Source organism: Antennarius striatus, chromosome 13 (assembly GCF_040054535.1).
Source record: "Antennarius striatus isolate MH-2024 chromosome 13, ASM4005453v1, whole genome shotgun sequence".
NCBI lineage: Eukaryota > Metazoa > Chordata > Actinopteri > Lophiiformes > Antennariidae > Antennarius > Antennarius striatus.
In genome coordinates, this window is record NC_090788.1 from 28,804 (window position 1) to 55,807 (window position 27,004).

General features: G+C 47.9%; 1 protein-coding gene across 6 annotated transcripts; it reads left to right on the forward strand.

The window, feature by feature from the left end:
- Positions 1–5,550: 5,550 nt before the first annotated feature.
- Positions 5,551–26,270, forward strand: uimc1 (ubiquitin interaction motif containing 1). Of its 6 annotated transcripts, none has more exons than XM_068330499.1 (19): positions 5,552–5,852; positions 6,581–6,656; positions 6,795–6,913; positions 7,286–7,427; positions 7,567–7,757; positions 12,538–13,158; positions 13,424–13,533; positions 13,916–14,036; positions 14,643–14,747; positions 14,832–14,893; positions 15,922–16,067; positions 16,186–16,253; positions 16,669–16,780; positions 18,475–18,720; positions 20,882–20,963; positions 21,041–21,134; positions 21,241–21,285; positions 23,007–23,040; positions 25,680–26,270. In XM_068330499.1, the coding sequence occupies exons 1-19, from the start codon at positions 5,820–5,822 to the stop codon at positions 25,838–25,840; spliced, it is 2,568 nt and encodes an 855-aa protein (XP_068186600.1). In that variant the 5' UTR covers positions 5,552–5,819; the 3' UTR covers positions 25,841–26,270. The 6 variants fall into 6 exon arrangements, with proteins under 6 accessions (XP_068186603.1, XP_068186600.1, XP_068186601.1 ...); XM_068330500.1 differs by having other exon boundaries at positions 5,553–5,852; positions 6,766–6,913; positions 21,237–21,285; XM_068330497.1 differs by having other exon boundaries at positions 5,553–5,852; positions 21,237–21,285.
- The last annotated feature ends 734 nt before the right edge of the window (positions 26,271–27,004 follow it).

Sequence of the window (27,004 nt, forward strand, 5' to 3'; positions counted from 1 at the left end):
TTTAAGCCCCACCCATTTCCGGTCAAACCACACCCACTCACGGTTTAAGTCCCGCCCATTCCGAATACAGGTACGGATACAGATAATCTAGTTGGTATAACAGATACAGATACAGATAGTGGTGTACTCGCTCATCCCTACTCAGCGGTACAGCAGACATGACCAGACATCGCCCAGCCATCGGTGGTGCAATTCCAGCTCCTGCCAAGACATCCTCCGGAGTGTGAGCTGACGGTGGGAGGTGTCAGCTGGCCCCCCCAGCCACCACCAAGGTGCCCGTTAGCAAGGCGCCTGTTAGCAAGGCGCCCGTTAGCAAGGAGGCGTCCCCCACACATGCTACCCATTTGGGGCGCAACCCTTCACTCTGCCTCCCTCTATATACTAACCGCATGTCTGCAGGCCCTTAGTGTGTTGTGTGTTTGCTAAGGGGCCTGTATAAAACATTTTCTTTTTTTTTTTAAATTTTTTAATTTTATATACTGGTTTGATCCCCGAAGGGAAATTAAGACAGCATGTGTGCATGTTTGACCTTGTATGAAGAATGTAAAGAGAATTTCCTGTCTTCGGGACTAATAAAGGATGATTCTTCTATTATCTGTCTCTTTTTCCTTCTTTGCGAGAGCAGAAGGGACGTTACAAAGTACGGGGAAGTCGACCTTCTTTTTGATCCCTTGCTGGCTTGTCCCGCGGCACCAGTGTCTTCTATTTTGTCATCACCCTGTCAGGCAAGATGGTAGATTAGATTGGATTGTAGACATTCATACATCCTTCATTCATTCATCTTCTCGAAGATGTAATGATCAGAATCCTCTTAACTTCAACCACTTATTCAGAATACGAGTCACCGGTGTTGCTGGAACCTATCACAGCTGATTATGGGCGTGAAGCGGGGTACACCCCAGATGAGACCCCAGGTCATCACAGGGCCAGGATTGTAGGCAATAAAGTCTTTATCCTCGTTCAAGTTAAAGCCGTTCGATCGAAGTTTCCCTCTCCGAGGAACCATCACCTCACGGTGGTGGAGATGTTTGTGTGCTCTAAGAATCCTGACAGCTATTCATGCTCTTGATAGGATCACCCAAGACTACCAGGTCTCAAATCTGGAGTCAGGCCTGGCCAGAAGGCCGGTGACCGAGCGCCTGGTGGTTGGGTCTACCACGAGGCCCGGCTGGGCTCAGCCCAAAAAAGCAACATGGCTTTTCCCCACCCCTGTGGACCCACCACCCATATGGCAGACCAGTGGAGTCAGGTGCGGTGCTGTATGGGTGACAGTGAAGTTGGGGTCATGACGTTCCAGATCCAAGGAGCAGAAGCTGGCTTTGGGGACGTGGAATGTCACCTCACTGGCAGGGAAGGAGCCGGAGCTTGTGTTGGAGGTGGAGCGTTACCAGTTGGATCTGGGGGTGCTTACCTCCACGCATAGCCTTGGTTCTGGAACCTAACTCCTGGTTGGACCTTATTCTTCTCCGTAGTTGGAGTTGCATCAGGGGTGAGGCGCAGGGCGGGTGTCGGGATACTCACAAGCCCCGCGCTGAATGTTAAAGTTTACCCTGGTGAATGAGAGGGTCGCCTCACTTCGCCTTAAGGTGGTGGGGGCGGAAACTCTGAATGTTATTTGTGCATATGCACCAAATAGCAGCTCAAAGTATTCGACTTTCTTTGGGTCCCTGAATGGGGTCCTTCACGGGGTCCCTGTAGGGGACTCCATTGTTCTCCTGGGGGACTTCAATGCACATGTCAGCAATGATGGAGACACCTGGAAGGGTGTGATTACGAGGAACGGCCTCCCTGATCTCAACCTGAGTGGCATTATGTTGTTGGACTTCTCTGGTAGTCATGGATTGTCTATAACTAACAGCACCACAAGGATGCTCATAACTGTACCTGGTACCAGAGCACCCTGGGTCAGAGGTCAATGATCAATCTGGCGATCATATCATCTGAGTTTTGACCATGTGTTTTGGACACTTGGGTGAAAAAAGGGGCAGAGCTGTTAATTAATCACCATCTGGTAGTGCGTTGGGTCCATTGGCAGGGGAAGCCTCTGGATAGACCTGGTAAGCCCAAATGAGTAGTACGGGGGAACTGGGAATGTCAGAAGGAGGACTGTCCACGAGGTCTCCAACTCCCTAACCTTAATCCTAACCCAGTTTGTGTCAGCTTGTCTCAGTTTGTGTCACTTTGTCTCAGGATGTCGCAGTTTGAATCAGTATGTCTCAGGTGGTATCAGTCTGTCTTATATTGTCTCATTTTGTCTCAGGTTGTCTATGTTTGCTTCAGATTGTCTCAGTTTATTTGTCAGTCCACTCAGTCTGTTTCAGTTTGTCTTAGGATGTCTCAGTTTGAATCAGGTTGTTTCAGATTGTTTCAAGTTGTCTCAGTATGTGTCAGTTTGTCGCAGACTGTCCCAGTTTTTTCTCAGATTGTCTCAGGTTGTCTGAGATTGTCATACGTTGTCATACATTTTGTTTCTCAAGTTGTCTCAGGTTGCCCTACTTTGTCTTTGTTTGTGTCAGTTTGTCTCAGGATGTCTCCATTTATTTCTCAGTTTATCTCAGGATGTTACAGAATGAGGGTGTCTCAGGTTTTCTCAGCTTGGCTGAGTTTGTCTCAGATGGTCTCAGATACCCTCAGTCTGTCTCAGTTTGTTTCAGGTTGTCCCATTCTGTTTCATGTCATCTCAGTTTGTGTCCAATTTTGTCTCAGGATGTTTTAGTTTGAATCAGGATGTCTCAGGTTTTCTCAGTTGGGCTAAGGCTGTCTAAGATTGTCTCATTCTATCTCAGATTGTTTCAGATTGTCTCAGGGTTGTCTCGACTGGTCGTTGAAATATGAATCGCACTGACAACACCTTCTTCTTCTCCTCCTTTGGGCTTTTCCCTTCAGGGTCTCCACAGCCAATCAGTGTCCTCCATCTAACCCTGTCTTCTGCATCCTCTTCTCTCACACCAACTACCTTCATGTCCTCTTTCACTACATCCATAAACCTCCTCTTTGGTCTTCCTCTAGGCCTCCTGCCTGGCAGTTCAGAACTCAGCATCCTTCTACCAATATATTCACTATCTCTCCTCTGGACATGTCCAAACCATCTCAGTCTGGCCTCTCTGACTTTATCTCCAGAACCTCTAACATGTGCTGTCCCTCTGATGTACTCATTCCTGATCCTATCCATCCTGGTCACTCCCAGAGAGAACCTCAGCATCTTCATCTCTGCTACCTCCAGCTCTGTCTCCTGTCTTTTCCTCAGGGACACTGTCTCTAGACCAAACAACATCGCTGGTCTCACCACAGTTTTGTACACCTTTCCTTTCATTTTAGCTGAAACTCTTCTATCACACATCACACCTGACACTTTCCTCCACCCGTTCCATCCTGCCTGGACACGCTTCTTCACCTCTTTTCCACACTCTCCATTGCTCTGGACTGTTGAGCCTAAGTACTTCAGATCCTCCACCTTCTTGATCTCTTCTCCCTGTAACCTCACTCTTCCACTTGGGTCCCTCTCATTCACACACATGTACTCTGTCTTACTGCGGCTAACCTTCATTCCTCTCCTTTCCAGGACAAACCTCCACCTCTCTAGCTTCTCCTCCACCTGTTCCCTGCTCTGACAGCACTGACCACACCTCATGGGGTTAATTAGCTGGGACAAGACCAACCATCACGAGAACTGAAGCCTCTTGGATGAGTTGTGAAACATCATTAAGAAAATTTCTGAAAGTCAAGTGGATTGATTTAAACAACTTTGGCGTAGCCCTGCCCGAAACCCTAACTGTAGCCTAATCCTAACTGTAGCCCTGACCCTAACCTTATCTGTAACCCTGATCCCTAACTGTACCCCTGACCCTAACCCTGACCTCTTTAACTGTACCTCTGACCCTAACCCTAATTGTAACCCTGACCTCTACACAGATCCTGCCTGATTTCAAACATCTTGCTGTCATTTTCTTCTTCCTTGTATAAATATTGTCTAAAATCACTCAACTTCCACAAACCCCGTGCTTTTTATAGTATTTTATTTTCTAGATTTTAAACTTTCATTAAATATTCAGTACATGTTTTTCCACAATAAATCCATTAAATATGACTTCTTAAACTTGCAGAAACTGGTGAATGCAACAGGGCACATGTGATATATGATTCAGTTAATTCTCATGTCAAGAAGTCTCTTGGTGCCGATTTGGTGTTGGACTCCAGATTTAGATTATCTCCCCACCTATATATTTGAATAAACTCACTTGAAAACCTCACAGTGTCACATTTAAATTCCACCCACTACCTGTCAATTAAGCGCCCAACAAATCACAGCACCAAACCAGTCACTGAGCATCTGCCAAAAGGAATCTCGTGATCAATGTGGCCTAAGGCGTCAGGCAGCGAGGCTTTTTATTGCCGTTACGCCTTTTGTCCACAAGTCAACGCAGATATCTGGGGCCAAAACGCCGGCCAAAGTGAAGTTTTTTGAAAACGCCGGGTCTCCGTTGTCGCATGGACGCTGTAACCCAAACTTTTTCTATCTGGGGGGCGTCTGCCTGTGACGAAAACCGCTGTGACGTCAGTGTGTGTAGCCCATGTCTACATGTACACACAGAATGGACGGAGTTAAAACCGGCTATTTTCTGACGTCTAACAGCTCCAGGTCGAAGACGCGCTAATAAACATACTGACAGTTGGATATTTGATCGTCTGTTTCTTTATGAGTCATAAAGTAGATATTTATTCCTTTATTCACGTTCCTCGCCAAAGACGCCAACGCCAGTTCTGGGTCAGACCGGGACGCGCTGCCCCCTGGTGGAGAACTCTGTGATGGTGCGCTGGGTATATGATACCAGTACATTTGTTTTCATATGTTTGGTATGAAGTCTGATATTATTGTTTTATCGTGGAATTTCCACGGGTTCCCGCAAGTGTTTAATTAAATTTAAGTGAAATGACTAGACGAGGATGGAGAAAGTTCATCTGGGAGTCTTCTTCAGTTCGCGACTGAGAGGTGAACCGTCTCCAAGGAACGTTCAAGTCTTGTGGGTCGATTTTGACAAGTTTGGACTGAACACTTGATGTTGACGATGTCAATATTGTGATATGTGTGATTCTCTTTAAATAGTACAGTAAGTGTTTGAATATGTATATATTTAATATATTGTAGATGTATTTTACTGATTTTACTACTTTACTGCTTTTTATACATCATGGCCAGGGGACTACAGATGAAAACTAGCCTTCTGGCTAATTCTGTTTTTTTTTTAACCATGCATCATGTCTTTTATGAAATTGCATTATCCCTTCAAATAAACTAAACTAAACGAGTGTCAAATTTCCGTGTGGTCTCTAATCCGAGGAGCGGGTGTTGAAGGTGGGAGCTAAAATGGTCTCAAACGGCTCCAGAACGGGTCTCCAGAAGATTTCAGCGAGAGCTTCCAAGATCTTTGTCAAGGGGAACGCAGAACCCTGGAACCAGCACCAGGAGAACACATCGCCGCCATACCGCAGTCCCTGAACGCAGCACTCGGTATTATCCGACGGCCGTGGAGGAAGCACGCAACCTGAGCCTTACGTCACAGTCACGTGACGACATGTCAGAAACAAAGATGGCGCCGCGCAGTGTAGAGGAAGTGTGACCGTTTGTGAAGAGCTGGTTCGGTAGTTTCATTTGTGACGTCATTGAGTTCATGCGTTCAAACACACACGATGCGCGCGTGTGTGTGTGGCTAGCCTGTTAGCTCCCGGGTGGTGAAGCTAACAGAAGCTCCAGCCTCCGAACCGCATCCCGACCTGTGGTTCCGGTTCCGGCTCTGCTCGTCGTCCCGTGTCGTAGGCCGATGAGAGAGGAAGAGGACGGCCTTCATCACCGGGTAAGCTAGCTGGGTCGGTAGCCCCGGCCGGTAGACGGTGAGCTCCGTCTAATTCCTGAATCATCACATTCTGTGACCAAGTCTGTAAATGTTACTGACTCATTAACATGGAGTCAGAGACACTGACTCATTAACATGGAGTCAGAGACACTGACTCATTAACATGGAGTCAGAGACACTGACTCATTAATATGGAGTCAGAGACACTGACTCATTAACATGGAGCCAGAGACACTGACTCATTAATATGGAGCCAGAGACACTGACTCATTAATATGGAGCCAGAGACACTGACTCATTAACATGGAGTCAGAGACACTGACTCATTAACATGGAGTCAGAGACACTGACTCATTAACATGGAGCCAGAGACACTGACTCATTAACATGGAGTCAGAGACACTGACTCATTAACATGGAGTCAGAGACACTGACTCATTAACATGGAGTCAGAGACACTGACTCATTAACATGGAGTCAGAGACACTGACTCATTAATATGGAGTCAGAGACACTGACTCATTAACATGGAGTCAGAGACACTGACTCATTAACATGGAGCCAGAGACACTGACTCATTAGTATATCCTCGGGGTTCCTCAGGGTTCCTCAGGGTTCCACACTCCCCAGACATTAGAATGCTGGTAGTTCCGCTGTAGATTTGCTGTCGATGCCTGTGAATGATGTCAGAGCAGAAGTGATGAACTTTAAACGGTTTGTTCTTCCAGGATGAGTCGTCAGTGTCTCCTTCATCATCCAGAGACAAACGCAGGAGGAACAGGGAGCACCGGTCCAGACCAAACAGTACGGCTTTAACGTTTTCAGGGGACGATAGCGTGGTTAGCATTGATCTGCTGTCATGAATTGTGGGTGTTTGTAGGACTATCAGATGGAAGTTGTGTTGTCCACACAGAAGCTGTAGTCTCCACTCTGTGGTTCCAGAGATGACTGAGGACGAGATGATGGACCTGGCGCTGCGTCTGAGTGAACAGGAAGCCAGCATCACTGCACTCAGGCGGCAGAAGGAGGAGGAGGCCGTGATGAAGGCCCTTCAGGAGAGCGTGAGTACATCCTGACTGACCACCAATGAGAGGCTGAAGGTGGCCACACCACAGGGACAGGGACACGTCTCTGTAGCTTTTGCCATGATCCTCTGCGTTGAGTGGAAACGGGCAGCAGTTCTCAGCGTGTTTGTCTGCTGGCCAGCAGGTTCCCGATTGGTGGATCTGAACGATGTGGGCGGTGCTTTGGCATCAGGGCGCGTAACGTTTCTGTTAAGACTCGGGTCATGTTTTTACATTTGGTGTAATAGTGACCTGGAAAAGTCCCAGTGAATGAAGTGGAGGCACAGGAAATGGGGGGGCGGGGCTTCAGAGACCGGAGCCTTCAGATTCACTCTGCATGGAGTTCATTAACAGCCCATCGTTTCCTAGGTGATCAGCCAGACGTGTCCACCGCCTCAGTGTCCGTCTGAAACGTCCTGCATGACGTCTCGCCAGAAACGTGTGTACTCCAATGGAAAGCTCCTGAGAGAGTCACATGGCAGCTGCTCGCCACAGACACACCTGAGTACAGGTAAGCTGTGACACACCTCAGTCTGCTGAGAGCCAGTCCGGGCCCTGCACACATTCTGGTGAACCCCACACACACTGTGGATAATGCACAGGAGAAGGCGTGGCCCTGATGAAGATGGCCCCGCTGTATTGTGTTCCAGGAGCAGGACCGTGTGGAGAGGCAGGAGCCAGAGGTTTGGGTGGAGAGGAAAGTCAGCTGACTAACGTGCTGCAAAGGAGAACAGGAAGTCCTCTGCTGGAGATGCCAGACTTGTCCCAGACTCAGAAAATCACCTCCCAGGCTTCTCCCTGCACCCCAGATGTTCCACATCTGCTACCGAACTCACCGCAGGTTCCTGACTCTTCCTTCTTCAGTAATAACCAGTTTGTCATGAAACTAGGGCAACAAATATCAAGTCCATTTAGCAGGTATAGAGCAGGATGTTTTCCTCTGGACTCGGTGGAGAAAACAGCTAATAGGTACTGAATTAAAGCGAGTCCTCTACTTACTGACATTTGTAGATACGAACCAACGCGCTTCACCATATCCTACTGTTGTCATGCAGTTCCCCTTTCTGCCACGACTCCCAAGGGGGCAGTACTGCTGTGGTACCAGGGATCCTGGACTGTTTATCATGATGATAAAACAAAGGCTAGTGAAGATAGTGGTACTGGTGACTCTGTCTCCTCTTCCTTCTCTCTAAAGCTAAGCTACATGCTACATGCTGGTGCTACAGTAGCTACATGCTAATGCTACAGTAGCTACAGTGGATCATCACCAGTGACTCTGACTGTTGTTGATGATCTTAAACTGGTGGAGAGTTCCTTGGTGTTTTCTTCTTTTTCTCCTCAAGGAATAGATAGATAGATAGATAGATAGATACTTTATTAATCCCGGAGGAAATTGCATATATCCACTGCTCAGGCATTACTTAACAAATAATACTGGCTAAACACCAGGAGAAAAGGAAACACTGAAATCACAGGACATACCACAAGACATACACTACACTAACAGACAGGCACATGCAGCACTAACAGGACTTATATACTAAACTATAACTAAAAATATAAACAGTATAAAATTTAAAAATATTACAGTATTAAGATATAAACAGTATAAAATAAAATCTAAACAGTATAAAATTGAATTAAAATATAAAAACAGTATAAAAAATAAATAAATTATATATATATATATATACAACAGTATAAAATTAAATTTAAATTAAATTAAATCCATTTTCAACCCCGTGCTGACCTCGCCACCTCCCCCCCGCTCCTCCTGAGAGAGTCATTGTACCCCCTGATGGCACGGGGCACGAAGGAGGACCTCATCCTCTCTGTGGAGGCGCTGTGTGACAGCAGTCTGCCGCTGAAGGTGCTTCTCTGCTGGGAGAAGGTGGTGTGTAGGGGGTGCCTGGTGTTGTTCATGATGGCCTTAATTTTAGACATGGTCCTGCTCTCCAGAAGCATATCCAATGAGTCCAGGCTCAGCCCGACCACTGAGCCCGCTCTGCGGATGAGTCTGTTCAGACGGTCCATATCTCTTTTCCTGGCCCCCCCACCCCAACACACAATGGCGTATGACAGCACACTGGAGACTACGGACTGATAGAACATGAAAAGGAGCTTAGGACAGATGTTGAAGGAGGCCAGCCTTCTTAGGAAGTACATCCTGCTCTGCCCCTTCTTGAACACACAGTTGGAGTTGAGTGACCAGTCCAGTCTGCTGTCTAGCTGCAGTCCCAGGTACTTATAGTTTTCTACCACCTCCACCTCACTGCCATTGATGATCACCGGCTGTGGAGAGGGAGGTGCCCGCCGGAAATCCAGAACCATCTCCTTTGTCTTGGAGACGTTGAGCTGGAGCTGGTTCTGTTGGCACCACTCCACGAAGTCAGCCACCAATGCCCTGTACCCCCCCTCATCACCCTCCCGGATACATGCCACTATCGCGGTGTCATCGGAGTACTTCTGTATGTGGCATGTATCCGAGTTGTGCTTGAAGTCTGATGTGTAGAGGGTGAAGAGAATGGGGGATAGAACGGTCCCCTGTGGCGCCCCCGTGCTGCTGGTCACCATAGAAGACAAGCAGTCCCCCATACGGACGTACTGGGGTCTGTCCGTTAGGTAGTCCGTAATCCAGCTCACGAGGTAGGGGTCCACAGCCATGGAGGTCAGTTTATCCTGCAGGAGCCTCGGCTGGATGGTGTTGAAGGCACTTGAAAAGTCGAAGAAGAGCACTCTGACGGCACAGCCCCCGGCGTCCAGGTAGGAGAGTGTGCGGTGGAGGAGGTACATGACAGCATCATCAACCCCAACCTTGGCCTGATAGGCAAACTGGAGAGGGTCCATAGCACCCTGCACCTGTGGACGCATGAGCTCCAGGACCAGTCGCTCTAGGGTCTTCATTACGTGGGAGGTAAGAGCGACCGGTCGGTGGTCGTTGAGCTCAGTAGGGCGTCCTTTCTTGGGTACAGGGACAATGCAGGAGGTCTTCCACAGTGACGGGACCCTCCCCAGCCGCAGACTGAGGTTGAACAATTGTTGCAGGGGGTCCCCTAGTTCCGAAGCACAGGCTCGGAGGAGTCTTGGGGAGACCTTATCTGGTCCAGCCGCCTTGTAGGGACGGAGCCTCCTCAGCGTTGTCGTCACCAGGTCTGCAGTGATGATGGTCTCGGTCGTGGTGGGAGCAGGAGGTTGTGGCGAGGTTGGAAGTCCAGTGGTTGAGGTGGGGCCGTTGAGCTTCGCAGTTCTTGGAGTGGGCTCGGGAGAAGTGGCAGGGGTGGAAGGAGAGGAAGCACAGGAGGAGGGAGCATCAGTGGAGCGGTCTGTAGGGCCAGGAGAGGCCTGTAGGCCAGGAGAGGTCTGTAGGCCAGGAGAGGCCTGGGACGAGGAGCCGGGAGTGGTGGGGGAGCTGAACCGATTGAAAAAGCTGTTAAGTTCATTCGCTCGTTCAATATTCCCCTCCACAGTGCTGCGCCCTTTCCCGTGTCCGGTGATGGTTCTCATCCCATTCCAGACCTCCCGCACTTGGTTGCGCCCCAGCTGCTTCTCCAGCTTCCTCCTGTACGCCTCCTTGGCCTCCCTCAGGCAGAGTCTCACTTCCTTCTGGGCCTTCCTCATCTCCTCCTCGTTCTTGCTCCTGAACGCCCGCTTCTTCCTGTTCAGGACAGCCTTGACTTCCTTGGTTACCCATGGTTTGTTGTTGGGGTAACACCTGATTGTCCTGACAGGGGCCACGGTGTCCACACAGAAGTTTATGTAGTCTGTAAAACACTGAGCTGCCCCCTCAATGTCTTCCCCATGTGAGCCCACAATAACATCCCAGTCGGTGATCTGGAAGCAGTTCCTCAGCATCTCCTCTGTTTCCGGGGACCACCTCCTGACCTGTCGTGTTGTTGCTGGCAGCCGTTTCACCAGCGGGATGTAGGTGGGCTGTAGGTACACTAGGTTGTGGTCTGATTTACCTAGTGGAGGGAGGGGGGTGGCGGTGTATGCCTCCTTAGCATTAGTGTAGAACAGATCGATGGTTCTGTTCTTCCGTGTGGGACAGTCTACACACTGGACCATTGTGGGGAGAGATGAGTCCAGGGTGACGTGGTTAAAGTCACCGGTGATGATGACGAGCGCCTCCGGGTGCCGGGTCCGAAGAGCAGAGGTGGTCCCACAGATGGTCTCTCGTGCCGTCTCAGGGTCCGCCCGTGGAGGGATGTAGACGGCGAGGACGATGACGTGTGAGAATTCACGCGCCAGGTAGTAGGGTCTGATGCTAACAGCTGTTAGCTCCAGGTCGCGGTTACACAGTGTTGATTTCACCGTCACATGTCCCGGATGGCACCATCTGTCGTTGGTGTAGATGATTAATCCACCTCCTTTCTTCTTACCGGCGGTGTTCGTGTCCCGGTCCGCTCGTACGGAGGAGAAGCCGGTTAGTCGGACGTTAGCGTCTGGCACGTCGCCAGTTAGCCACGTCTCAGAGAACACCAACAAGCTGGTCTCCCGGTAGCGATGATCAGTCCTGCACAGCGCCGTCAGTTCGTCCAACTTGTTGGGTAGAGAGTTCACGTTCCCCGTGATGACGGAGGGGACGGAGGGCTTGACTCTCCTCCGGTTAGCGGCTCTAGCTGTTAGTCTAGTCCTTTCAACTCGACCCGCTCGGCATCCGCGATATCTCCGTCGGAGCTCAGCGGGGATGAGATCGCGTGTTGCTGGGTCTCCTTTGACCCTCATGGACATCAACTCCTCCCTGGAGTACACTAGCATATCACTATACATTATATAATTTTATGTTAGAAAAATACACGCAGAAACATAGAAAAAAAACGCAAAATTATGCAAACAAACTCGCTCTGAGCAGAGGAAACTGCAGCCTGCTCGCGCATGCGCAGAAGAAGGATTATCAGGATTGAACTAACCTGGTTTAAAACGATCACGTGAATCACGAATGACTCTTAACGGTAGATATTGGAACAATACGTACGTATTTTAATATGTTTACATGTTTTTGTTGTGATTTTTTTGTACAGTAACATGATATTATGATCTCCTAATGCTTTTCTAGTGATTTTTTGAGTCCAGTATTTGTGGTGAAAAACATTAAGTCCAGAGAAACGACCTAAACTTCCTTATTATTTTACATGTTTTTTTAATACGTATAATGTAAGGCATATAATCAAGAATGGCTTAACTTAAACAACCTGAACCTGTATTTTATTTAATTATGTGTTGTTTTAATGTCCTGTAATAGTTTCTGGTCAGGAACAGAACAAGTATTTAGAGTAGTAATAACATTACTTTAGTATTTAGAGTAATGATGACATTAGTATTTAGAGTAGTGATGACATTACTTTAGTATTTAGAGTAGTGATGACCATACTTTAGTATTTAGAGTAGTGATGACATAACTTTAGTATTTACAGTAGTAATGACATTACTTTGGTACTTGGACTAGTAATTTCGTTTAAATGACCTCAGATTGAGATTAGAGATTGAAGTTGAACGACTGACCAACAATTCTTCTAATACTCACCTCTAGGCACCGGTTGTGTTCGTATGTTGAGGACTGCCTTGTGGCCTTGAATCCCTCAGAAATGACTGGTCGTGTGTCTTCTCTCACTGTAACCCAGAGATGTGACTCCACCCGGCTGGAAGCCTGTCAGCTGCGTGACTCTCCTGTTTTCCCCTCGACCGGCCACAGAGCAGAGGTCCATGTCCCTCGGCTGAGCCAGGACCTCTTGCAGACCTGCAGGACTTCAGGGTTTGTCTGGTGCTCACCGGACAGCCCCGTACAACCCAAGAGCCCAACATTCCCCAAAAGCCCTGAACTCTCTGAAAACCTCAATTTGTTAAAGAGCACAATGTCTCCTGGGAGTCCAGTGTTCTGTGTGTTGGCTCAGGGAGAGGATGGAGAGACGGACGCGAGTCCTGAGCGTGTTCGGAGTCCGGTGTTTGGCTGTAACGCTCAGCGTGAGTCTCCACATGCCTGTCGATGCCCCGCCGGTGTCTGTAACTCAGGGTTCACTTCTCAGGAGAGTTTAGGGTCCTCTGTGAGGTTCACCACCTGCCAGCCTAAGAGTCCAGTGTTCCCAAGAAGCCCCAGCCCCCCCTCACAAAGATCAGCAACCTGCAATAGCACTGTGAATGCTGGGGCTGATGGGAGAGTCCCTGAGCCGAGTCACACTCGATGTTCCAGTCCAGTGTCCAGAAGGACCGGACAAACGCTGGTTCTGGATCCACACCAACAACCTGTGAGTCCTTCATGTGCAGAGCCCGGAGGTGTGTGTGTGTGTGTGTGTGTTCGTGCGTGTCTAGCTCCGCCTAACATATACATAGGGTGTGTCGGGTGTGGGTGGTTCTGTGTCCTGTTGGGTTAGGGTGTTAGGGTTAGGGTGTGTCGGGTGTGGGTGGTTCTGTGTCCTGTTGGGTTAGGGTTAGGGTGCGTCGGGTGTGGGTGGTTCTGTGTCCTGTGGGGTCCAGACTGTTGCTGATGGTTCTGCTTTAATGGTCTTGCAGCCTCTGGGTTCACCCAGTCCCGTCTTCCCAGAGGAGGGACTTCCTGCTGCGGCAGACGACCTGCCGGACCGAGTGACGGAGAGTTCTCCAGGCGCTCCAGGGTCGAGCAGGTGAACAGATCATGTTCCTGACTCGTGGTTTCTTATTTTGTTCTGAAGCATTTATTTTTTTTCTTATTTTGAGAAGTAGGCTGTTGTCAGAAGTGCAGCAGGTGGGGGGACGACTTAGTTGATTCATTAATTAAGTAATTCCTTAAGGGAAATTAGTGGCACTCTCTAATCAATTGCGTGCATATTTATTAGTGTGTACAGGCCCTGGACACACACACACACACACACACACACACACACACACAGGGGGCCTGTAGGCATATAGTCTGGGGGAGGGGATAGAATGGTGGGAATCTCCTTCCTGGTGCACCCCAAATAGATTAGGGTTTGGGTCAGACTCTCCTCCATGCTGCTCACTCTAACTGTGCTTCATCTCATGCAGACCGTGTGAGTCGTCTACATCCACTGTTGGACAGCAACGGGTCAGGGGGACGTCAGCGGTTCACTACTACTGGGGGGTTCCCTTCTGTCCTGGGGGCCTGGACCCAGATCACTACACACAGGTGAGCACCAGAGTCCTGTGACGAACCAACAGCTCACTGAGGTGAAGCTGGTGATCAGTTCACTGCAGGGCCCAGAGCCAGCAAACAGTTTGGAACTAGGCAGCGGTGGACTGGTTTCAGGGGTGGACTGGTTTCAGGGGTGGACTGGTTTGAGGGCTAATCTGGTTTGAGGGTGGACTGGTTTGAGGGCTAATCTGGTTTGAGGGGTGGACTGGTTTGAGGGCTAATCTGGTTTGAGGGGTGGACTGGTTTGAGAGCTAATCTGGTTTGAGGGGTGGACTGGTTTGAGAGCTAATCTGGTTTGAGGGCACCCCATTGTTAAAGGAGGGATCAAGTGGAGGATGCACCACATTGGCTCAGGAACACTCCTTAGAGCCAGTGCATTCCGTTCATCTATCAACCCACTCCCCCCGCTCACGCTCACGATGGTACTAGTCACACTAATACCGGTCACCATGGTACCGGTCAGGGCAATACTGGTCACGGTGGTACCGGTCCAGAACCTGCATCTTCCTCTTGGTTTGGACCCGATACGAAGCCAGGAGGAGCAGCGTTTGTTCTGTCGTTCTCGTCTGTCCAACCGTCCATCGTCTTGTTTGCCCTCAGGTGATCGTCGCTCAGATGGAGGTGTATGAGAAGAGTCTAAAGCAGGCTCAGAGGCGTCTGCTGAGGAAGGCTGGGTGGAGGGGGGCTGTCCTGCCCCAGCCAGAGGTGAGTCCGGGCAGGACAGTCCATGGGATGTCTTTGTAATATATTCATCTGTGGGTGCTTCAACACGTCTGTCCTTTTGAATAGAAATCCCCGGAGTCATCCTCTGAGTCCTGTGCTGAGTCAAGTCAAGCACCTTTTCCTGAAAGGTAACACCAGAACTTCAGCAGCTTTCTGCACGATGCTGAAATTTCAACATCTGTTTACCGAGCCTTCATGGTCACACAGGATCAAGTATGAGAACCTTAAAGTACAAATCCAGAACTAGACAGACGTGTTCACGTGTGGTCTGTTCATGTGGTTTATGGGTAAGTTGTCACAGTGGCTCCTGAATACACTGATGGATGGATGGATGCATGTTGCACTCATCTGTAGTGTTCAGGCAGAAGGCAAAAGACAAAAAGTGTGTCTTACCGTTCAGACGTCCGTCAGGAACCGTTTTGTGTTTCTGCCCCAGTCAATGTCAAATAGTGGGGCGCGCCCTCCAGGGGGATCTGATGAGGTGCCTGGGGTCCACGTGACCCCTTGTAACGTGTTCAGTGAAACTACTGTTTGCTTTTTCATTAACATGCCAGAATAAAGTGTATTAACATACTGGCTACAGTAGGGGGCAGCGGCGCTGTTAATGTTCTGTTCTTAAGAGAGGCATTGTTCCCCTGATGTGGGTGAGGGATTTTTACTGAGTACACACACACACACACACACACGGGCGGCACAGTGGCGCAGTGGTTAGCGCTGTCGCCTCACAACACGGCGGACCCGGGTTCCAGTCCCGCTCTGTGCGCAGTTCTCATGCTCTCCCCGTGTCTACGTGGGTTCTCTCCGGGTTCTCCGGCTTCCTCTCACCTCCAAAAGCATGCGCTTCAGGTTGATTGGCCGTTCCAAATTGACCGTAGAAGTGAGTGTGTGTGTGAATGATTGTTTGTCTCTATGTGGCTCCGCGGTGCACTGGCATCGTGCCCAGGGTGTCCCCCGCCTCACGCCCTGAGACTGGCGGGATAGGCACCGGCTCCCCCGCGACCTGCGTAAGCGGATTAAGAAAATGACTGACTGACTGACACACACACACCAAAGAGCATGACAGACAGTGGGGGTGTTAAATGTTTTCTGTCTGGGGGGTTAGCAGAAACCTAACCTCTGCTTCTTCTTTGTGTAATTAAGACAGTTTATGTTTCAGAAGAGGCCTTCGACCGAGGAGTAAAACACTGTGTGATGATGATGACCCTCCAGCGGAGGAAGAGGAAAATGAAAAAAGAAAGAACAAAGAAGGGCTTCCGGATGAGGGGGGAGGACAGGTGGACACTGACTGTGACGTGTGTCCAGGTAGTCTCTCCTCTGTCGTTGTGATGCATCACTGACAATCTTGAATGAAGTAATCCAGACTCGACTGCAGTCCCATTGTTCATCCACATCACCGCTGACACTGTCTCCTTGACAACAGAGACCCAGATGAGCCACGATGATGACGGGACACGAGACCTGATGACGGACACCGGCGGAGAACCACAGGTTAGTTCATGTGTGGAGTGAAGGTTGATGATGTTCTGTCAGAAGTCGCCTCTAGAAACTCTCACATGAACATGACCTTTTGACCTCAGGGACATTTCAGAGAAATAGTTTGTTTGATGGTCCAAAACATTTGAAGTGATGTCGTCCATAAGTTTAAATCTGAAGGGATTTGACCTGATGAGGACTGGAACAGCAGAGAAGAGCAGCAAAATAAAAGTCTCATCAGAGATGAGAGAAGTCCCTCAGGGAAGTTAGGGTTCCATCAGCTGTCAGCACACCAGACAATCTGCACAAATATAAATTCATAGGATATCCAGTGAGGAAATCCTTATCGTATGTTAGGCATCAACCGTTTTCTTCATTTGAAGGACCCTAAAAAGTCCTCTCCCCTTCCTCGCCACGACTTTTTCCGCAGGCACCAGCTAAAAGTCTGGAGATGCCTGAGGTTGAGATGATGGTCCAGAAACATCCTTCTGCACAGGACGAGCCGGAGGATGAGGAGATGGAAGTAGATTTGGATGTTGATGGTAAGAAAGCAGTTTTTCCAGACCTATCCCTGACAATGTTTCCCAACAAGCCTCCAAAATGCATTTGGGTCAGAGTGTCGTACCGATGAAGCCGTGTTCTGTCACTGAAGTGCACAAACCTTGTTAAAGTTGCCTGTTGCCTGTACAGCAGTCACGAGACAACTTTTGCTACAACCAAATATGGGATTGTAAGCATAATGGAGCTAAAGCAACTTAGCTGCTCCACATTAACTTGCTGCAGTTAAACTACCTTAAAACCTCCAGTAAATATAGTCTTAATGAACACATTGATCAATGTTTTCATCTGAATGTAAGTCTCATACAGTCCAACCTCCACGCATCAGTGAGACCGGATCTCGTTCTTTACCACATGTTGGTGGATGGATACATCAGTGAGACCGGATCTCGTTCTTTAACACATGTTGGTGGATGGATACATCAGTGAGACCGGATCTCGTTCTTTACCACATGTTGGTGGATGGATACATCAGTGAGACCGGATCTCGTTCTTTACCACATGTTGGTGGATGGATACATCAGTGAGGCCGGATCTCGTTCTTTACCACATGTTGGTGGATGGATACATCAGTGAGACCGGATCTCGTTCTTTACCACATGTTGGTGGATGGATACATCAGTGAGACCGGATCTCGTTCTTTACCACATGTTGGTGGATGGATACATCAGTGAGACCGGATCTCGTTCTTTACCACATGTTGGTGGATGGATACATCAGTGAGACCGGATCTCGTTCTTTACCACATGTTGGTGGATGGATACATCAGTGAGACCGGATCTCGTTCTTCACCACATGTTGGTGGATGGATACATCAGTGAGACCGGATCTCGTTCTTTACCACATGTTGGTGGATGGATACAACATCAGTGAGACCGGATGTCGTTCTCATTGGTGGAGCAAAGACGTAGCTCGTATGTTCTTGTGACTTGAGTTTCTTTTCATTCTTTAACAAGAAGAACAAGAAAAAATACACTTTAATGATCCCTGTTGGGGAATTATTATTTTTTCACTTGTGGTTTGTTTGTAAACGTGTGTGTGTCTGTGTGTCTGTGTGTGTGTGTGTGTGTGTGTGTAGGCCCCGGAAACAAACACATGCCTGTAGGCATACAGTGAATATAGGGACGCAGTTTTACAGGTAGCTCCATCTTTGGAGCGCCTCGAATGAGCAGCTTGTGGAGGGAAGGGATGGCGCCTTGCTCAAGGGCACCTTGTTAGTGCTCGGGAGGTAAGCTGACACCTCCCACTGTCAGCTCACAGTGCAGGCGGCTGGACGAGAGGGGGATCGAACCGCCGATCCTGTGATCATTGGACGCTCCGCTCTAGCGCTGAGACCTGTCGAATGGTTTATGTCACTTCCATATAATACATATACTTATTTGCATGTACTTTTGTATAATTATACACAAGTAGAGTCTGCATGGTTGATAAATTTGTTATTTTGTAGGAGGTTTGGAGCTTTTTTTACAAAATGATCTTACTTATTTTAAATAGGGAAAATTCATTTGAGATGTGAGCAGACGGACTGAGTTCAGGTTAGGGTTAGGCTCCAGGTTCTACCATCATCTGATTGGGTTAGGGTTAGGCTCCAGGTTAGGGTTAGGCTCCAGGTTATACCGCCATCAGATTGAATCTGAATGTATGAGAGCAGAATGTGAAGGACTGTTTTCATCTCCAGTGGAACAAAGGATGAAAGGACAGAGTGGAGGTCACGATGGAGGAGAACATGGGAGAATGGAGGATGGAGCGCTGCCAAGGTCACCATCTCCTGAGTTGGAGCTTTCGATGGCCCCCCAGAGCCCTGGCCCCAGGGTTGACTGCCCCATTTGTCAGGGACATTTTCCAGCGAGCGAGATCGAGATGCATGCGGCATTCTGTGATGGAGACGAGGCCTCCAGCAGGTCCAGGACCTCTTGCTCCCCAGGTGAGGAAGAAGCAAGCACCTCATGAGACACGCTTGGACACGAGGGCTTGTTTCCAACATCGATTGAGACACTGTGTGTGTGTGTGTGTGCGTGTGCGTGTGCGTGTGTGCAGCTGCAGCTAACCCTAACCCAACCTGTAGCTACGAGGGGAAATTAATTCACACATGAAAGCGTCTGAGGTGAAACCAGCGCTGGTTCTGGAACAAATGAAGAAGCACAGCTTCATCATCAGCTAATCTCCAAAACCTCTGTGCAGTGAACCAGCGGTCCATTTAGCTGAACGGTGTGTGAAGCTCTGGAGGTGCTGAAGGTGGAGCTTAGTGTGGATTTCTTGAACTACATGCTGCCGAGTTAAAGAACTGGGATGTTCTAAACCAGCGGTCCCCAACCTTTTTTGCGCCACGGACCGGTGTCATCTAAGACAATATTTCACGGACCGGCCTTCATTTGCTCGATAATCGTTAATGACGCCAGGACAGCTGTAGTCTAATAATACATCATCCGCAGTGGTTTTATGTGAAATGCAGACATCAACAGACAATAAACAAACACACAAATGCCGCTTCTCAAGGACAGGAGTTTGGAAATGGAAACAGGGTTTGCGATACTTTTTGGGCGATCTCAGGATAATCTGCCTTGATTTTAATCCAGTACACTGGACCGGTGGTGGGCACTTAATTTAGGGGTAACCTGTCACGTGACCGAGACTGGTCAAGCGTGACAGACGTCACTTTTCAAAGTAAAACATCTTTCCGACTCCGAAATAAATAAAACGGAAGTAATGTAGATCATTTTTTAATTCTGTGCGGCCCGATACCAAATGACCCACGGACCGGTAGCGGTCTGCGGCCCGGGGGTTGGGGACCACTGTTCTAAACAACACATTCAAGCACGGCAGTCTCCTTGACTTCTATGCTGCTCTCCTAAATGACTCGACAAACTGAAAGATTATCAATATCTGCTTCTGGAAGAAAATCAATGTTTACGTTTCGGCACCCCGGTGATTGTCAGTTTTTCTTCGACAAACTGACCTCAGCCCCCCAGCAAAGAAGGGAAAAGTTTGGAGACACCTGGTATAGAGGCTAAGCCCGGCGTTGATCCACTGAGGTGTTCCACCACACTCATGTGAATGTCAGTGTGATGACGCTGATGTCACTTCCTGGTCATCAGAAGTCAGACACGCCCCTTTATGTTTGATGATTTCATGAAGTTTCTCAGTTAACTCCACCAATAACATCAACTAGCAAAACATTCAGAGTTCAGCGTTGCCTCTCTTCAGGGCAGAAACTTCACCCGGCCAAAACTGGTTCTTACATCATTTATTTCCTACAGAGGGACAACCTGACATCACAACAGCACATGGCATCGGGCGTTGTTTCATGTCTGAATGTCCATAAGGCGAATGTTCATATGTTGAGGACCACGTGAATGTGTGTGTGTCTAACCTAACCCTAACCCTAAAGCCCAAAAGGAGAAGATACATCATACAAATCTGTGTATACAGTATGTGTACATCTGTATGTAACTGTATGTATATGTGTATATATGTGTATCTCCCCAGCTATATATTTGAATAAGCTCACTCGAAAAAGTCTCACGCTGTCACTAACTCCACCCACTACCTGTCCATCAAGTACCCAACCAATCATGGTGCCCAACCAATCACAGCGCATCTGCCAGAAGGAATCACGTGAATAATATAGCTTAAGGCATCTGCAATGTTAGTTGTGTTCATGTAGTCACTAACAGAACCATCACTTCTCTAACATTTCTTTAACATTTGCTCTTTTGACAGGAGCCTTTTCCTTTAGCGTTAGCTCCTTTCCCAATCTCACCATTAGTTAGCTTTCTTTCTTGAGCTAGCCTGCTAGCATTCATCTACGGCTTCACGATGCCTGCCCAGCGCCATCCATGATTGGCCAACAAAGAGTCGTTACTTCACCACGTTGAATTTTGACTACGTTGGGTGTTCTTGGTTTATAATACCAATACATTTCTTTTATATGTTTGGTATGAAGTCTGATATTATTGTTTTAAAATGGAATTTCCACAGGTTCCCACTAGTATATGTTCAAGTGTATGCATGTATGTGAAAAGCAGAAGAGTTGAATGCCAGTCCAGGTGTTCTGTTGGTCATTTGAAGCTTCTTCTGTGTTTTAGCTTCACTGAAGCCACGTAGAAAGAGACCAAGAAGAGCAGAGACGGCTGTAGCAGTTGGAAGCGACAACCCCAACATTGTCGGGTAGGAAGGTTTGACCTCTGGGCTTCTTTGACAGTCGCAGCTGTGTGTTTGATGAACGGTTGTTGTTTCCCCTACAGGAACAAGGAGAAGTGTTACATCTGTCAGAAACTAGTTTCTCTGAGAGAATACAGCAGACACACGGAGCTCTGCATCCATCAGCAGACTTCCACGGTAAGTCTCTGGCAGCCCTGAGCAGGACACTTCCATCCGTCAGAGGCTAAGCCACCAGACTCTGTTGGTCCATATCTCCTGAACGTGTTGTTTCTGCCCCAGAAAGAAGGTCTGCTGTCAGCTCTGGAGGAAGCAGAGAACAGAGATTCAGGTGAGACTTCATGAATAGACAAAGGCATTAAGAAAGAAAGAAAGTCCACTTTATTGTCCCTCAAATGGGGAAATTATCTTTTTACACTCTACACACTACACTTGCATGCAGTTACATATGGGTGAGTGATGCATACACATAGTTGAATACAGGCCCCTGAACACAACACACTAGGGGCCTGTAGGCATGCAATTAGTAACATCACACACAAAGAACAGTAGGGGGAGGCAGAGAGAGTGATGCGTTGAGCATGGGGGATCGTGCCCCAAACCAGCAGCTTGTAGGGGGTTTGGGGCTCAAGGGCGCCTCAGCAGTGGCTGGGAGGTGAGCTGACACCTCCCACCATCGGCTCATACTCCCAGGGATTTCCTGGCAGGATTTGAACCACCGATGGCTGGGCGATCTGTCTTGAGGACATCTGCTCTACCGCTGAGCCACTGCCGCTCAGAACTAACGTTCTGTCCTAGAGGTTCTGTCCTAGAGGTTCTGTCCTAGAGGTTCTGTCCTAGAGGTTCTGTCCTAGAGGTTCTGTCCTAGAGGTTCTGTCCTAGAGGTTCCGTACTAGAGGTTCCGTACTAGAGGTTCCGTCCTAGAGGTTCTGTACTAGAGGTTCTGTCCTAGAGGTTCCGTCCTAGAGGTTCTGTACAGCACTGACCCAGTGACAGAACAGAGGATGGAGAATCAGACTGAGACAGAAGTTTTACGATGCAACGCAGTTTGTGTAAATCAGAGCCTACCAGGGAGAGAACACATGAAGCTCCCTTACTAGATAGTAGGCTATCCCTTAGCTAGTAGGCTATCCCTTAGTTAGTGGGCTATCCCTTAGTTAGCAGGCTATCCCTTAGCTAGTAGGCTATCCCTTAGCTAGTAGGCTATCCCTTAGTAGGCTATCCCTTAGTTGGTAGGCTGGGGTGTACCTTGTCTTTTACCCATAACCAGCTAGGAGAGACTCCAGCAGACCTGTGAGGATTACTGTCGTGTCGTCTTCAGGAAGATGAATGAGTGAATAATTAGCGTTTGTGGAGCAGAGTGATGGTCACACACCCTCTGGAACAACGTGAAAATTAAGATCAGCTTTGATTTCAATGTTTTTTGTCCCTTCTTTTCTCCTCTAGAGGTCATTGATTTCTAAATGTTGAATTATTCACTCATTCATTCATCTTTCTGACTGCTTGTTCTGCTTATTACGGGTCACGGGGGTTGCTGGAGTGTATCCCAGCTAACGCAGGGGCGAGAGGAAGGGGACACCCCGAGTATGACGCCGGTGCACTGTGGAAAGCAAACAATCCCTCACACCTACGGACAGTTTTGGGGATCAGTTCACCTCAGCTGATGTTCCTGGAGGTGAGAGGGAGAACCTGAACAGAACCATGGGGAGAACCTTCTCGCTGTGAGGCAACAGTGCCACCCGCTGCGCTGCCCTGTGTTGAATTCATCACAACTTAATTTAACTTTTCTGCTTTAAAGTTGTAAGAATCAGCCATCAATTAAATTGTAAAATTGGATCAAATTAAAAGATAAGTCATTATTTTTGGAATCATTCTTGTCTGTGTTGGATTCTAAAAATGACTATCTGAACAGCTATTCTCCATTTTACAACTTCTAAATTAACAATTGTCATGATTTGGATGAGGGAACAAAACTAAATGTCTCCCACGTGAGAAAAGATTGAGCGAACCTCGAACCCCACCGCTAACGTCCCGTTGTTCTCTGTCCCCCAGGGGCCCGGCCGTCAGGATCCAAACTCCAGACAGGGTGAGAGGTTTTTGTCAGTCGTCCTGTCAGAGGGACTTAAACCTCTGTCGGTGCACTGGTGGGGGGTCATGACTCACGTCAAAGAGCTTATGAATAATTCCAAGTTCATTCAGGCCACACGATGACAGATTTTTTTAAAAATGCAACTTTTTAAAAATGCATCAAAAACGATACGCGTCCACACGACAGCGTTTTCAAAAAAGTCTCCGTCCACACGTAAACGCAGCAGTGCGTTTTGAAGACGGCTATAAGCATGCCAAACCATGTGGTGGCAGTATTGAGTCAAATTTTATCCAATAGGAATCCTCCATGTTTTGTTGTCACAACACACGGGCCCATAAATATGACGTCACAGAGGTTTTCGTCGCAGGCAAGACGTCAGCGTTTTTAAAAAGTTGCGGATACACCGTCCACACGACAACGCAGACCGAGTTTTTAAAAAGTTGCGTTTTCGTTCCGGATATCTGCGTTGTCGTGTGGACGGAAGGTGTAAACGCAACAGAAATGTTGGCTTTTCAAAAAGTTCCGGCGTCGTGTGGACGGGGCCTCAGTAAAAACTTGATCTTTTAAAGTTATCCTCCTTTTTCTACCAGAGGTTCTTAAGGAGACCCGTACTGTCCGTCGTGATCTCCTCAGTATACAGACCCTGTTGAAAAAATTAGAGTACAATAGATCATGTCCATAATTCCCTTCAAATAGTTAAACTTTTATAGATTATAGATTTTGGGCCCACGGTTTAAATGGTTTCAGTATTTGCTTTTATGTGATTTGGGCTTCTTACCCATAAAACCCATAAAAACAGGAATTCAAAAGTCAGGCCATGAATGTTTGAACCTGCTTGTCACTCGCCAGTCATCTGACAGGTTTCCACAGTGTAGGGGGGGACTGCAGATTCAATAACTGGCCAGAAGATCGCCATTACTGCCCTCCATGGGATGAGGAAGCCAAAAGTTCGTAGTTCAGGAAGCTGGCTGCTCAGACCGCTGTCCAACACACCAACGGATGTCTATCGGAAGGGCAGCATGTGGCAAGACCAGATGCCCCCGTGGCTCCAGCAGATTCTACAACAGAGAGGACTCTGGCAGAGGTCCAGAAAGGGTGGAGCGAGGCGAGAGTCACAGCTTCACAAACCACCACATTCAGGTGCATCCAGGAGATGGCCTCCAACCATCATGTTCCTTCAGTCGAGTCACTGCTGAGCCTGAGCCAACTGGGCCGAGGAGAACAAGGACTGGGCTGTCGACACGTAGTCCAAGACCCTCTTTTTGGATGAAACTAAAGTGTGCCTTTCATTTGGGAATAAAGGTCCAGGGGTTTGGAGGAAGACTGGTAAAGAACAGAACCCAAGTACCCAACTCCAAGCAGTCACGACTTACGGTTCAGTGTCTGGTGCAGGTGTTGGTCCCCTCCAAGGCCACCTCGACAGTCGACCAGAATGTTCGAGAGGACTTCTTGACTCCTTCTGCTGAGAATCTGAATGGGGATGGATAGGTCATCTTCCAGCAGGAGCTGGCCCTGCCCATACCGCTATAGGCACCAGAACCCGGTCTGGTCCGTGTCCGGGTTCTGGATCGGATCCACCTGTGGCCACAAAAGGGATTGAACACCTGACTCTGTGTGTGTGTGTGTGTGTGTGTGTGTGTGTGTGTGTGTGTGTGTGTGTGTGTGTGTGCATACAGTGATCCCTCGTTCCTCACGGTTAATGCGTTCCAGGACCACCCTGGAACGGTGAAATTCTGCGATAGAGTGATGAACTATTTATCTTATTATTTATGGTAATTTAAATGTTTGTGAACCCCCCCATACTGATATTAAACCACCTTTTATCTGTATTACCTTTAAAACTCTGATAGACTGTTTAAAAGCACTTTAGTCTTAAAGAAAAATGTGCTCTGCGTTCCATGAGTCTCAGAATGCAGCACACACAGATACTGTCAGCCAATAGCAAGCGCATGCAGTATCACATGACTACCTTCGAAAAATCTGCAATGTAGTGAAGCCACACATCTTGAAACGCAAATAAGTGAGGGATTACTGTAGGTGTCTAATACACACACACACACACACACTCCCAGACCAACAAGTACTAAACACCTTCTGGAAACTCAAGACAGTTGGAAAACTGTTTCAGGCGACGACCGCTTGAAGCTCTTGTAGAGAATGCCGAGCGAGCAGAGCGGTAACCAGGGCAACGGAAAACTAGAAGCTAAAACATGTTTTCAGTTATTTCCCCTTTTGTTCAGTTCATACTCCATGTGTTCATTCTTGGTTCGGATGCCTTCAGTGGAAACTTCAACATAAATAGTCGTGGAAATGAAGGAAACTCATTAAAGGAGGAGATGTGTCCACACATTTGGCCGTACTGTACATATACGTAAATGTGTATGAATGTATATATGTAGGTATAGATAAATACTTATGTATGCAGTATGTATATGAATGTGTATAGGGGTAGATATGTGTGAGTGTGGATATAAACACGCTGCTCAGATGAAGATCTAGCTGTAAATTAGTTTCAACCCAAACCCCGAGCAGAAGAAGAGGGAGACTTTACTGACCCCTGGAGGGAAATCATGTTCCAGTTTGAATGGACAAATGTTTGCTGTTCTAATGAGTCCACATGTCTGTTCTTGAATCAGGGATGTCATTGATCTGCGTGATGACGATGATGATGACGGGAAGCCAGACGGTGTTTCAGCAATCCGAATCAGTCGTTCTCCAATTCGTTCCTTCACCCCCATCTCAGAGGCCACCGACTGCCTTATTGACTTCAAGAGACAATATCAAGCCAAGAAGCTGAGCCACAGGCGGCACTGACCCGTTCCTCCGGTTGGTTCTTGGTTCCAGGCTCCAGGAATGCAGAGCCTCAACCAAAGACGTAGAGAATCATTCTTTTAACTTCGAGATCAGAAAGAATGATTTTCACATTCCTGATGTCAAATTTAGGATGCAGGTAAATAAAGACAAGTCCAATGTGAGTGTTATAGCTGGTGTTATAGCTGGTGAAGACTCTTGTCTCAATGTGTTTCAAACACGGTTCCTTTAGTTCCTGTCGTTTTGGTGCTACAACCTTGTTGCACCTTTACAGGTCCCATATTCTGCTTTTTTTTAATTCCTGTCATTCAGCTGCCAGATGTCCAACTACTCTGTCTTTGAAATGTCTTGCCCCAAACTGCTCCGTGGTCTCAATATCTTTGATTTAATAGTGATTAAATCACTTCCATTCTGGATCGACTTGTCGTAATGGCTGTGTCTCTGAGCTCCCTCTATCAACACCCCCCTCGGGTTCATGTGCATTTTGTTTACATACGCCACGTGAACGCACGCGCTCCCGATCACCAGAGTCTGGAACTTTCAGTAACTTTGTTACGATTTATTTCGCTCTTATTTTTGTCGTTTTTCACTCTAGTGTTTCATGGTATGACTAAATTTTTCTGCGCTGGAGCTGCTTTCTCACATAAGTAGTGGCTCATTGTGGAAACACGATGTCTGATTGGCCTGAGACCTGAGGAGGATTTGTGGAGTAAGACACACAGGGGCTGTAAATGGGATAGAAATCAGTGGCGATATCAGGTGATTACAGACAGGAGGTTATTAAAGCTGTGGTCCTGACAATCGTCATGGACAATGAGAAATCGCTGGCTAACAACACCGGGGAGCTAAGCTAACGCAGTCTAAACATGGACTGTTACCTGAGAGGTAAGACCAAACATATTCATGAAATACAGAACATTGAACTGTTGACTGTTCCGTACTTTACCTCTGTCCACTAATCTACATCACAGTGAGGTGTGTGTGTGTGTGTGTGTGTGCGTGTGCGTGGTATCCAGTGATAAGTTATAATTTCTCTTGATTTCTGAATTATTTCTCATCAGGGTTCATGTCAGCTGAACGTAACCCTTGAATGGTGACAGTGAATATCTGAGGCTGTAAATAAAGGCTGAGGCTGTTAGTGAACGGTGTC

Bases quoted from the DNA above. Each gene is read 5' to 3' on its own strand.
- uimc1 (XM_068330497.1), top strand. From the start codon at position 5,820: ATGAGAGAGGAAGAGGACGGCCTTCATCACCGG. The intron at 16,068-16,185 runs GTAGTCTCTCCT...CCTTGACAACAG, and splicing joins TGACTGTGACGTGTGTCCAG to AGACCCAGATGAGCCACGAT. The intron at 23,041-25,679 runs GTGAGAGGTTTT...TTCTTGAATCAG, and splicing joins GGATCCAAACTCCAGACAGG to GGATGTCATTGATCTGCGTG.